General features: G+C 48.8%; 4 protein-coding genes across 4 annotated transcripts; 1 reads left to right on the top strand and 3 right to left on the bottom strand.

Annotated features, from left to right (window-relative positions):
* Window positions 1-163: 163 nt before the first annotated feature.
* Window positions 164-1,824, bottom strand: ASPWEDRAFT_37253 (uncharacterized protein). The gene has a single exon (XM_040834639.1). The coding sequence runs from the start codon at window positions 1,473-1,475 to the stop codon at window positions 561-563; it is 915 nt and encodes a 304-aa protein (XP_040693144.1). The 5' UTR covers window positions 1,476-1,824; the 3' UTR covers window positions 164-560.
* On the bottom strand, window positions 1,798-3,742 carry ASPWEDRAFT_57889 (putative mitochondrial ADP,ATP carrier protein (Ant)). Its single transcript, XM_040838349.1, has 5 exons — window positions 3,378-3,742; window positions 3,192-3,213; window positions 3,007-3,083; window positions 2,558-2,803; window positions 1,798-2,501 (listed from the first exon to the last, which is right to left on the bottom strand). The coding sequence occupies exons 1-5, from the start codon at window positions 3,429-3,431 to the stop codon at window positions 1,950-1,952; spliced, it is 951 nt and encodes a 316-aa protein (XP_040693143.1). The 5' UTR covers window positions 3,432-3,742; the 3' UTR covers window positions 1,798-1,949.
* Window positions 3,743-5,869: 2,127 nt separating this feature from the next.
* Window positions 5,870-8,031, bottom strand: ASPWEDRAFT_128868 (KRI1 family protein). The gene is made up of 2 exons (XM_040829248.1): window positions 7,770-8,031; window positions 5,870-7,708 (listed from the first exon to the last, which is right to left on the bottom strand). Exons 1-2 carry the CDS (start codon window positions 7,942-7,944, stop codon window positions 6,030-6,032), a joined length of 1,854 nt encoding a protein of 617 aa, XP_040693142.1. The 5' UTR covers window positions 7,945-8,031; the 3' UTR covers window positions 5,870-6,029.
* A 311-nt stretch (window positions 8,032-8,342) lies between these two features.
* On the top strand, window positions 8,343-12,776 carry ASPWEDRAFT_49451 (putative transcription factor SipA3; the record flags this gene model as incomplete). The annotated part of the gene is made up of 6 exons (XM_040837284.1): window positions 8,343-8,398; window positions 8,459-8,822; window positions 8,880-11,319; window positions 11,369-11,455; window positions 11,530-11,751; window positions 11,800-12,776. The coding sequence occupies 6 exons, from the start codon at window positions 8,343-8,345 to the stop codon at window positions 12,774-12,776; spliced, it is 4,146 nt and encodes a 1,381-aa protein (XP_040693141.1).
* Window positions 12,777-12,787: the final 11 nt, after the last annotated feature.

Raw genomic sequence — 12,787 nt, 5'->3', positions numbered from 1 at the left:
CATCACATCGGCCTCGAGTCTCTCGGCCTATCATATTGTCTTTGGGGGTATTCATACCCATTTTAATGGGCACTCTTGTGCATTTGCATGCCCACCCTTCATTTTGCGTTCTGTCGTGTCAAACAGACACCTGATTCTTTACATTTATTTCATTATAATACTGCGGGGGATATTTCATATGGACCTTGACAGTGATGAGAATGAATGTTACTATGGGCTTGGGATAGTTGGTCATCTTAACTGCATTGTACTGACTTGGCTCTTGCGTTACATCTTTTCTTACTTGGTCATCTTAATTGATTGCACTGGGTCTGTCAATTTCTCATATCGGTCTAGTATATTAGTCTAGTGAATATAGATCTACATCAGACTTGTCAATTGTCTTTTGATATTAGTCAACTTAATCATAATATTCGATGTTATAAAAGTACACAGTTCAAGAGGATGTTCGTCCCAACCACCTAAAGTACAACCAACCCAACAAAAACTTTTACCTGCAGAAATCCACCCAACATAATAACAATACAGCCAAAATTACATAACATAACCAAATCAGTCATTTATTTATGAGCATTGTTAATCCGCCTCCAAATCTCCGCCTCCACCTCACCCAATTTACTCCCCGCACTCTGCATCCATGACTTGGCTGTTTCATACACACCCCCTTCTTCCTCTTTACCAAAGGAAGCACCTTGGCTAGCACTGTTATAATGAAGCGGTAACGACGACTGCACAGAGGCAGGCGCACTATAAAGCGACGACGCAAACGGAGACGCCGAAGTCGAGTTTGGAATTGCCTGCTGGCCTTGTCCCTGACCATAGGCATGCCCATGCCTATACCTGGAGCTGGACCCAGAGCCATAGCCATACCCCTGTGTTGGGGGAACATACTGCTGTTGCTGCTGCTGCTGCTGCTGAGCAGGTGCAGGGGGCGAAGCCACCTCTCCAACCTTGGGCGGAGGAGGAACAGCCGGACTCGTCTGTAACTGCGTTTGCGGGCCTAGACCCTGTTGCAGTGTACTCGGAGTCGAAGTGGACATATTGCCCGGCTGGGATTGGGGTTGTGGCTGTGGCGGGAGGGAAGGGTTGGTTTGGAGTTGTGTTTCGGGTCCGAAGTCATCTTGGATTGTTGTTGATGATGTCGAAGTTGGGGTTGGGATGGCGCCTGGTTGGGGTGGTGCTGGGTTGTCTGGATTGTGATTTTGATCAGTAGTTGTAGTTGTTGCTGTGGGCGTGTCTGTAGTTGTAGTTGGTGTATCTGTCGGAATTGAGTCGCCAGCTGGTGCCGCTGCTGTTGGTTCAGGCATTTTAGATGCACTACCCGGTTCGGGCTCAGCGGTTGTATAGATCGGTGGATATGATGGGGCCGTTGCCGTGGCTGAAGTAGTGGGAGGTTGTTCTGGAGATTCACCTGGTGGAGTCGATGGCGATGCGGTCTGGGGATTGGGTCCGTCGGGGGCTGATGGGGTCGTCATGGTGATTACAGAAGGTGGACTGTGTCAAACTCAGGGATTCAACTGCGTATCCCAGTAAGGGACGGTATGAACTCGCAAGGAGCTTCAGGTGGAGAGCTGTAGCTATTCAAGACATTACAGTGCTGAAGACGTCATTGCCTGCAGCGCACGTGATATTTCGCAGCAGCCAATCAAGATCGGGCATGTGAAAAATCTTCCGTGTTTGGATTACAGTCTACAAAGGCATTCTGACAACAAAGAACATTCGATTGCTTCACGATGGAAGTACAGATTGAGAAAAAAGCTTGCAGGCACTAAAGTACAACGGGTAGGAGGAAAATGTCACACTGCTCTTTACACCAAAATCAAATCCCGATTTTGATGCATCTATAGTCTTCCACAACATTGCTCAACAGCTGGCAGTTACGCCAGCCATTGGCCACCCCCTTCCCCAAAGCCGAATCGACATCAAACGATTTGAACTTAATCAATCGTTTACTTGAACTTCTTACCGAAGAGGATGAGCTGGACCTGGTCGTAGATGGACAGGACACCAGCACCGGCGACACCACGGAGGATGTTAGCACCGGCACCCTTGAAGAGAGACTTGGTACCCTCCTTGGCGACGATCTGGCGGGCAGCGTCGAGGGAAGAAGAGTACTTGACGGCCTCACCAGAGGTCATCATCATACGACGACGGACGGTGTCAAGAGGGTAAGAGGCGATACCAGCACCAGTGGTGACGGTCCAGCCGAGCAAGAAGGAAGCAAGGAAGTTACCCTCGAGAGAGCCAACGAGGAGAACAGGCTTGATGGAGTCGTACATGCCGAAGTAGAGACCACGGTAGACGACGATTCCGAGAACGGAGGGACCGAATCCACGGTAGAGACCGGCAAGACCGTCGGAGGCGAGGGTCTTACGGTAGACGTCAACGAGACCGTTGAACTGACGCTCACCACCACCCTTGGCGGACTTGGCGTCGTTGGCAAGACGGGTACGGGCGTAGTCGAGAGAGTAGACGAAGAGGAGGGAAGTGGCACCAGCAGCCTGTTGCGATTGTTAGCCATCTCGTTTCATACCAGATTCTTCAAGGAGATACATACACCACCGGAGGCAAGGTTACCCATCATCCACTTGGCGTATCCGTCACGCTCCTTCTTGTAGGAGAACATAGACTTGTAGGTGTCACGGAAGGCAAAGTTGAGAGCCTGGGTAGGGAAGTAACGGATGACGTTGGCGGTGTTACCTCTCCACATGGAGGCGACACCCTCAGCGGCAGCGGTACGGCGGAAGCAGTCGACGATACCGTTGTACTTGCGGTCGAGACGACCGGCGCGGATCATCTCATCCTATTCATCACGATTCGATTAGCATCAGCTGTAGCTGAGATGACGATCCCCGAAGAGCAGGTCCGAAAATTTCTTCTCATCCAATCAATCCAACCTCGGCCCGGTCGGACAGGTTCATTCGCGTGTTTTGACAATGCGATCGATCGATTGGTTCATTCTCGATTCCCGTTCTTCGCTTCACGTAGATGAAGGATATAACCAACCTGGTTCTGGACGAGCAGCTTGATACGCTCGATGGGGGCAGCAGCGGTCTTAGAGACAGCGGCGGAGACACCACCCACTGGGAGGTAGTTAGTATTTGGAAACAATTCGATTTATAGAAATCTTCATTCCAGGTTGATCGACTTTTTTGAAGCCGACTATCCGGGAAGATTTGGATGGAACGTACTCATGAAGTCGACGACGAATCCCTGTTGAAAACTGTTAGCCCAGCATTCTCATCGAATTGCCATCAAAGCCCAGCCAGTCTTTTCGATTCCGACATCTCCAGATGGATTCAATGGCATCAAGCATCAAAACTCATCCAGGGCGCGTGATCCAAAACTGGCCAGCTCAGCAGGAAGCAGAATCTTACCGGCATGCCGAAGACGGTCTTCTCGGCCTGGTTAACATCACCCTTGCCAGACATGTTGACGGCTGTGAAAGAAAACTAAAGAAAAGGGTAGAGAGGAGATGGAAAGAGAGAGAAAGAGTGTCGAGAAAAGACGAACACTTCAAAAGGGGATGGAGAAGGAAGGGAAGAAGAGAAGAGAGGGAAGGGAAGGGGATGAAAAAATAGCGAGCAAAAGGGCTCTTGTAAGCGGGAAGAAGCGAGCGGAGACGCTCGGACGATTTGTTTGGCTGGTTGCGTTTTTAGCAGGAGAAAATAACAAAAAATAAAAAGCGGAACCGACGCTAATGCTGGCCCAGGCAACGAGAGCCGATATCTCCCGAGACCGACAGCAGGGCAGAAGGAAAAGCCTCATATGGACTGTCATTATGGATACACTCCATTGAATATTAATACTCGGTTCTACCTATTGTATTATTATATATCGATATGACATTGACATTAGATCTGATATTCTGGTAGACTACTCCGTATTGTAGACATTGTAGGCTTTCTTCTCCTGTTCTCCCTATCCATTTCCCCGTCCTGTCCGAACTTCTCACGTCCGGGACAGCCTCCGCCCAACCCACACGGGGGAACACATCAAAAGTCTAATACAACAAAAAAAATTTTTTTATTGTTTCCTTTTTTTAATCTTCCTTTGGTCCCGACGTACCGGATGGACAGTTGGCCACTGAAGATATATCACCCTTCATGTGCCTCTAGTAATGTACGTCACGGTCTTTCGGGTCTTCATGCCGGTTTGGTTGTTTTTGTTCCACCGCTGGTTACGGCGCATATGCGCCATTATTATGATTTCCTGCGGTATTTTTGGTATTGCCGTTACCAGATAACGGTCTTGGCGTTTCACTCTGGTTGAGTTTTAAACACCTGAATTGCCTGCCATGACTGTAGAACCTCGGATATCTAATTTTCTTGCTAGGTAGAACAATAAAAGTCTGTTGGTAGAGTGTCTTTTAATATTCTGCTTGGTTCAATTCAATTGCACCGCAAAATGCTCTTCATGTCTCTCAGACTAAGCCATACTCTCAGTGAATGAGTACAGTGAACAACCCGGGTACTCCGTCAGCACTGCGAGTAGCTCAACCTCACCGCTAGTCAATTGAGGAAGCTGTATGAGTTGTCTTGCTGTCCAAAGGAATCACTTCAGGCACGATTGTCATGACCCGAGTTGTCTGCTCTGTCCACGGGTTACTCTCTGTTTTCGTTGCTTCAAAGCCAAGAAACTGGTAGACCGTTTGTCGGGCATTTCTGCGGTGCCTGCATTTCTTTTTTTTTGAGTGGCATATCACATTAAATTTTGCAAGCAGCTTTGGCAGAGGTAGCTCAAGAACATTGCCATCTCTTAGCCGACCTTTGCTGCCATAACAGTATCATGAACCTGGCGGGATAGCCCTTCGGACCCGTACCTGTGAGGAATTCAGCGAACTTGAGATCCTAAACAGGGTCTAAGTAGGAGCACTTGTCTATACTACCTTGCTTTCTGTATGGAGATGGTCAAGGCCAGCCAAAGATATGAAAAGGCAATCCTTTGCTATCGAAGGGGGGTCTGGTTTCTGAACCCCTTCTGGAAAACCACGGTAACTCCTTGGGGGATTTATATATGCCAGGGTAGTTGTATTCTCCCTATCCTAGCCATCTTGAAACTTTCAAGGCACGTTCGTATGATTTCATAGCCACGATGCTATAGATCTGACTTGACAATATGTTCTTAGTGTCTTCTTCATGGTTCGCAGACAGGTATAATCATGTATCCGATAGTCACCAAATATTCAGGTTGCTATCTGGATCGAATTCCATTAGCAGCCTGTAACTTGGAGCTTGCTCCTTCTCACCTCCTAAGAAAGCTATACAATGACTATATTCCCTAGCAAATGCCCACTGGCGTTTAGGTGATTTTCAAGTATTCTCCTTGTCCAGATGGGTGAAAATCTGGGGTCTTTGGTGCTTTAGGTCGTACAAACTTCTTCGTCGACACGTTCACCTGAGGCAAGGGAGAGCTAGCACGAGAAGTTGAGCTGGTCTGATGTAGAGTGAGAAAGAAGGCTCAATACGCATCCCATTGACTCATTTTTATCACAGGTATAAGATAATCTCTGGAGTGTTTGATATGTGAAGAAGAGTTGTAGCAGAAATGTCTGGTTGTTGGGCTGTCGGGTTGAGGCAGCACTAAAATGCCCATTGGTTGGGTCAAAGAATGAGTTAGAAAACAACGCAGTCGGCCTAAGTAAAGGGTAATTTTGCAATGAAGAGCACATGAACAGTAGTGCTGGTCTAGAAGCGGTTTTTATGGTTTACTATTTGATATCCCCAGGGGTTCGTATTATAGTGTGGAGTATATCAACAATATTATATATAGCGGGGTTATCCCCTCAACTTCACGCAGTTGTTAGATTCCATTGACTCTTCCTTTCCCCCCCTTGACATTCGAGTGAACAGATAGGATCAAATTTTATAAAAGTGGAATTAGTATCTTCTATGTCCAATTGTCTGGTATATATGCTACAACATAATAGCTCCACTCAGCGAATTTGAACCTTGAAAATTTTGTGAACCAACACCTAAACTATAGACAATCATAAGATTCTAAACATACAATGACTCAAAACAACACAATCACAGCTTCAATTGGTTCTTCTTGGACCTCTTCCTCTTCTTCTTCTGGGGTTCTCCTTCCCGGATATCGACCTTGCCTTCGTCATCGCCATCGTCCTTCTCTTTTTCACCGCCAAACTTGAACACTGGCCCTTCTTCATCGCCAAAAGTGTCCTTACGCCATTCCCTAAGTCGAGCCTTCTTGCCCAATTTCTTCTGATCATGGCGTTTCTGTTCAGGGTCACGGAATGAAGCCAGCTTCTTCAACCCCGCAAACTTATTGAGATGGGTATCGTCGGCCATGAGAATGTCGCGCGCCGTGAGACCAAAGCTCTGTGGAGAGGTTTCACGGTAGCGGAAGCGACTCGAGTTCTTCTTGGTTGCGCCGGGGAGGAGGTTGATGTCGAGGTCGAGATTGCGGTCGACCGCCTCCTCAATGCGAAGCCGGTCCTTGCGGGCGTCGCGCTTCTGGTCACGCTTCTCCTGGGCCTTGCTCTTCTTGCTCTTGGACTCAGAGGCGTCCTCACCATCCTCCATCTCAACGTCTGATTGCTCCACTGTTGGCTTTTCTTCATCTTCAAAGTCTGGAACGAGATCTGTGATGTCGATGTCATCGTCCCACGTGGGCTTCTTCGGCTTCTTCTTCTTCTTGCTCTTGCCTTCGTCGTCGCTCACTTCAGCATCATCTTCCGCATAGTAATCTTCACCGAAGCGCTTTTGCATTTCCTTTTCAAAGTTCTTATCGTCCCAAGCCTCGTCCAGGAATTTAGCCCAGTCTTCATCTGTAAACCCGGATGCGCGAAGACCTGCCACCTCTTTGACCTTGTTAACCTTGTCCTGAAGCTGCTCGACCTTCAGCTTGCGAAGGCGGCTCTTCTCAACTTCACGTTGCTTCTTTTCTTCCTCCTTCCTCAATTGCTCGGCTTCCCTTAGCTTCTTTCTAGTGCTCTTCTCTTCTCTGCGGACGGACTGTTGGTTGGTGGCGTCACGAGCATGGGTCATGATTCTTTCATTCATCTTGTTTGGATCTTCAAAACGGAAGTTATATGCCTCTTCGAAGGCCTCGGCGCGGTCCTCCTCATCCTCGTCTTCGGACTCGAAGGGCTGAAGTTCGGTTCTATTCGCAGGAATCCATGCCCTTGACGACAAGAAGTTGGATAAGAAATTCTCGGGGTCTCTGTCCGCATTCTTTACATCCAGCTGCTTGGTCTCTGCTTTTGGCGCAGGGGCCGGCGCAGACTTGGGAATGATAAAACCACCGTCCTCATCCATGTTCTCATCAGCCGATGAATCATCATCGGCTGCAGCAGCATGCATCTCCTTGACAATCGCACTTTTCAAGTCCTCTTGCTCCTGAGCGTAGGTCTTGGGGGGCTCTGATCCATCATCCTCCGCTAGATGAGCACCGCTCAGTAGGTTCTTGGTATGATAGTCTCGAAGGGTCATGGGCTTTTCCTTTTGCTCCGAGCCCTCTGGCTTGTCACCTTCCTCAGCCTTGGTGTAGAATGTAGTTTTCTCATCGTACACACGAGGGTCTTTCGATCGAATCGCATTCAAAGTTGCAAAAATCTCCGCGTCGAGTGCCTCGGTCGCCAGTTCTCCATCTTCGTCTTCGTCTTCCTCGTCAGAGGAATCTTCTTCATCGGACTCATCGTTATGGCGCTTTCCAAGTGCAGAGCCTTTTCCTAATTTTGACTCCACTGCAATAGGTTCCATAATTAGCAACTTCGAAACGCATTAACATAGAAGAAATACACATACACTGTTGCATCTCCTCTCTTTTCTTGTTGTATTCGAATCGACGGGCATATTCCTCGTTGACCTTGAACGCATCCGAAGTCTGCTTGCCAATGGGGACGCCGCCGGACTCATCTCCGGAATCACTGGAGCTGTCATCATCCAGCAGCTTTCGCGACCTTTTGGCAGGGGGTTCCATGATGGCTCTGGATGGATATCGAGTGATTTCAATGGATGTCAATATCGGATCTGCCTATTTGATGAAAATTGATCGTCAATGTTTTGCGGCGGCACACAGCAGAAAAAAGTTGGTTGCCGGCAGTAAAAAAAATCAGACACACCGCCCACCCTTTGATGCCTGAGTAACCAGGCTGCGAGGCTAGGTCAACTGACGTAGCCAATCAAGACTGTTGTCATCGCCGGATGGCCCCCAGCGGTTGCTTGCTGCACAGCTGAGTTCCTAGGCTATGAGACCAGCCACCTGCACGTCTTGGACGCCTTTTATATCTTAATTTTGAGTCTCTGGAGCCATTGTCTGTGTCATATTATCTCTATATTTGTTCGCATCAAGTGTATGGCTGGAGCTCCGTACACTAGATGTCGACCCAGTCGCTCCCCCCATTGCCCCAGGTCGGGAAGCTCGTCAGCGTGGTGTAGGTCCCACCATAACATAAGGAATTTACCCATCAATTCTAACTGTCCCTGAATGATAGTCCTGTCGGATTGAAAGAAGCAGCTCTTGATTCGCCGACCTTCCGAGCTACCACCCTTCATTTCGCCGACCAGATCGAATTCATAGAAAAATGGCTCGACGGTTACGCGAAGGCCGCATCCAAACTCACCTCAGAGCTAGCGGCTTTGGAGAATGCAGTGGGCGCATTTCTCTCCTATTCCATGAATCCTCTTATGGTTTCGGAAGCCGTTCTCGACCATGATTATACTCTGCAGTCAATGAAAAGATGTGGGGACAGCTCTAAAGATCTTTGGAATGGCCTGGTTACTACTACCAGGAAGCTGGACACCCTGGTCGCAGATCCCATAAAATCGTTTATACAGGAGGATTTGCGAAACTTCAAGGTATTAAGTGCAATCAATCTAAGCATGTGCATCGGCCTGCGTCTTACCCCGCTATAGGAGACCCGTCGCGTTCTCGATCAGACACAGAAACAATACGACTATCTTCAAGCTCGATACGCCTCACAGTCCAAGTCAAAGGAATCATCGTCCTTGAGGGAAGATGCCTTTCAGCTCCATGAAGCTCGCAAAGCGTATCTCAAAGCCTCCATGGACTATTCCGTGCAAGCCCCGCAAGTACGCAACGCTTTGGATCGGCTGTTGGTTCGCGTCTCCTTCGACCAGTGGCGCGAATTTAAGATCTTTCACAATCACAACGGCGCAGCATTTGGGAAATGGGGCCAAGAGATGGAACGTATCAAGGGATGGATGCATGAAATGGATGGAAGCGAAAGGTCCTCTAAACGGGAATTATTGTCCGCCAGAAAGCAAATTGAGGAGGCTGCGGAATTCGCGGCAAGGCCATCCCGTGAGCTGGACGACTACTCCATTTCAACTGTCCCCTATCTTGGGTCTCGCCCTATATCCTCTCTTGAGATGACCAAAGAAGTCAGGCCCGAAAAACAGGGCTGGGTCAGTCTCCGAACGCTTTCGGGAAAGCCTACTCGTACTATCTGGGTCAGGCGCTGGGTTTTCTTGAAGAATGGAATATTTGGATGTCTTGTACAGGGGTCCCGAACTGGCGGCGTGGAGGAAAGCGAAAGGATAGGCGTTTTGCTTTGTAGCGTTCGTCCAGCTTTCCAGGAGGAGCGGAGGTTTTGCTTTGAGGTCAAAACAAAAAGCAACAGCATAGTGCTGCAGGCCGAAACACAGAAGGAACTTATGGACTGGATAGCTGCCTTTGAAGCCGCCAAGCGCAAGGCGCTGGAGAACCCAACCAGCACTGACATTTCAGTTTCCGGAAAGACCACAGCTCAAGATCCGGCCTTTGCAATCTCTCAGCCACCGGCTCCCGAATTCGCCGCTGATCCGTCTGATTCTCTTCTGCCACATACGAGCGATGAACAAGCCCCCTCCGATCGCAGTGGTATTCTTTCTGTTCCAGAACGTGAAGCATATGCACTACGGCCCAGTGGCGACTACACAAACTCTAGGCGGAATACCGCAGCGGAGTCGGAATCATCTGCACGAGAACATACATCGAGACTTATTCAAAAATTAGATTTGCATCGCAAGCCGAACAACCAAGCGCAACCGGCTCCTTCACTGCCGGGTGCTGGTGGCGGCATAGCTAGTCTCATATCTGCTAGCCACAGTGCCTTTCAAAATTTTCAACCGGACAGTGAAGCGCATAGGGGTCGTAGCTTGAGCAACCGCAACGGCCCTCCTTCGACGCTTGCACCTTTTACATTAGCTAACCCACCTGCCCCCACAAGCATGAGCAAGGTAGCGGTGCTCGTGAGCAATGAAAGAGGTCTCGGCTTAGGACATGCAGATAGCACAGGAGGGATGCCTAGTGGTATGATGGCGAATCTGTGGGGAAGCTCGAACTGGGGCTTTGTGAACAGCTTCATGTCGGAACGCATAGGGCAATACGGTCCTGACCAGGACTCTACACGTCCATCTTCTCCCATGAGTGATTCATCGAAAAACACGATCACATCAGAAGCTGAAACTTCAAGCGCGTCGAAGCAGATGTCTGGTCCGCGCCATAGACAGACAGTAAGTCTTGACGGGGATGCTTCTAAAGTACAAAGAGCAGCTCTGGGAATTACGCACGAGTATCCTAGCTTCTATCCTCAACCGCTTAAAACCCAGGATGCCCAGTTCCGACTCCTGTTCCCGAACGTCAAGAAAGAAGAACCCCTGGTTATGGTTTTCAGAGCCACATGGAGTCCCAATGACCAGCAAGAGTTCCCTGGCAGGGCTTACACCACTACCCGAAACCTGTATTTCTACAGTCATCACTTCGGACTAGTGTTGACAACACACATGCCACTGGAAAACATCAAAGAAGTAACGGCTGCTCCTGGAAGAGACTGTGATTTCTTATTTCTGCATACCATGCCAAAGCTAGGCGACGATACGCCGGGTCGAATTGCTGTAAAAACCTTCCTCGAGCCACTCAAACTTCTTCAGAGAAGACTCAACTTCTTGATTCAAGATGCAACAGCTGTTGAGCCCTTAGAATTGGAGGCAATCTTCAAAGCCCTGATCAAAATGGAGAAAGACATACCGACAAGAACACCGAGTCTGGATAGCTGGGAAGATTTGGCCGCCATCGACAAAAAGGGTAGTGGAGAAGATGCTAATGGCCCCAGGAAAGATTTGCGAGCACCCATCTATATCGACAAAGATTTAGATATGAACCCACGAAAGTCTGATAAAGAAGGGATAAAGTTCAGATTACCAACGCAGCCTGTGCAGTACGTCCCTCAAGGCGATCTTCAACTTGCCACAGAGAAGGTGCTCGATGTTAGTCCTAAGGCACTATTCCATATTCTTTTCGGAGACAAGAGTGCCGTGTGGCAGCTTCTCTTACATGAACGTAGAGCTCGGGGTAGGTTGGACCATTGCGACTGAAATTTCAACTTTGCTGACGAGACTAGACATAAAACAAGGGCCGTGGGTCAATAACGAATCTCTCTACTTAAGACGAGACTTTGAGTATCAGATCGAAACGACGGATGTTTTTGGTATGTCATTGACCCCTTTTCTAGAGCACAGCAGCTCCCGTGATCTTATTTCTGACTGGTTTCTCTTCTCATAGGACGCACCGAAGGAAAGCCAATTCTAGATTATCAGATAATTGATGTTCTTAACGATCACTTGTGCTACGTGATCACTGACAAGCGAACCCCTTGGCATCTTCCCTTCAAACGGTCCTTCAGGTTGGTCAGTAAGATTGTGATTACATTTGTCTCCAAGTCGAGGAGCAAACTTGCAGTCTACACGAAGGTCGAGTGGGTATGGACTCCCTATGGCCTCAAAAGTGAGTATTACTATCCGAACCTCTTAGAGTTCCACTGACGGTTTCTAGGTGTCATCGATAAGCAGGCAAGTGCAGATCTAGAACAAGATGCTTTAGATCTGGTCGACCTGGCCAGTGATCAAGTACGAAGGCTTGGCGCACATAGTCGAACTAAAAAGGCCATTTCCATATTTGGTCATGTCGGACGCCAAAACCAGATTTCTCAATTCTCGGAGAATGGGACGAATTTGAAATTGGAGTCTAGCAGACCTCGAACCCAGAGAACATTATTTGAAATGCTACTCGAAACGTTCCTCTCCTTCGGTGAGACGGCGGTCTCAGCGGTGATGATTTGGATCCTCGCTGTCTTTCGCTGGATCTGGAAGACTACGAGTGCGAACAAGGTCATTCTGGTTCTGCTCTTATCAAGTGTTCTCATTAACGGACTATATTCTTCACGGGATGCCTATGATTGGTGGCAGGAACGCAACGCAGGGAACTTCATGGCTCGCCTGGGCGTCCACCCTGACAATGTAATGAGCAAGGCTATCTACATGAAGGATCTAGATGAGGCAATCGCAAATTCGACCGTTGGAAAGGTCAGCAATAACGCAACTGACTGCTTCGCCACCTTCCAAGCGCAGGGAATGCAAGACCAGTCTTTCTCCCTCGGTGTGTCTAGATCAAAGGACGCAGCGACCAGAAGTGCAACCAGGCGATTCCAGCAGACCCGTGAACGCCTGGCCATGTACCGGCACAACTTGCTGGTAGCACTCCGGGTGGTGAACAGTATTGAGAAGGAGGTTGTCCAGAACGAATGGGAACGTTGGCTCCGACAAGAAATCAAACGCTGTCGACAGGTTGAGGTTCTCCTTGGAAAGAACGTTGAGAGGGATGGGGTCGATGAGCAGGTGGACCGAACGGGCCAAACTGTCTTTGCCGAACTGACTGATGATGTGAGGGAATGGTACGATAAGTACTGTACCAGTTGCCATCAGGAACAAGAGCAGGTTGCCAAAAACCCTCGTGGTTATGGAATCTCATGAAACACTTTATA

This window comes from Aspergillus wentii (genome assembly GCF_001890725.1).
Source record: "Aspergillus wentii DTO 134E9 unplaced genomic scaffold ASPWEscaffold_2, whole genome shotgun sequence".
In the NCBI taxonomy this organism is placed as follows: domain Eukaryota; kingdom Fungi; phylum Ascomycota; class Eurotiomycetes; order Eurotiales; family Aspergillaceae; genus Aspergillus; species Aspergillus wentii.
Note: the sequence above shows the minus strand (reverse complement) of the source record. Positions and strands in the feature narration are given on the sequence as shown.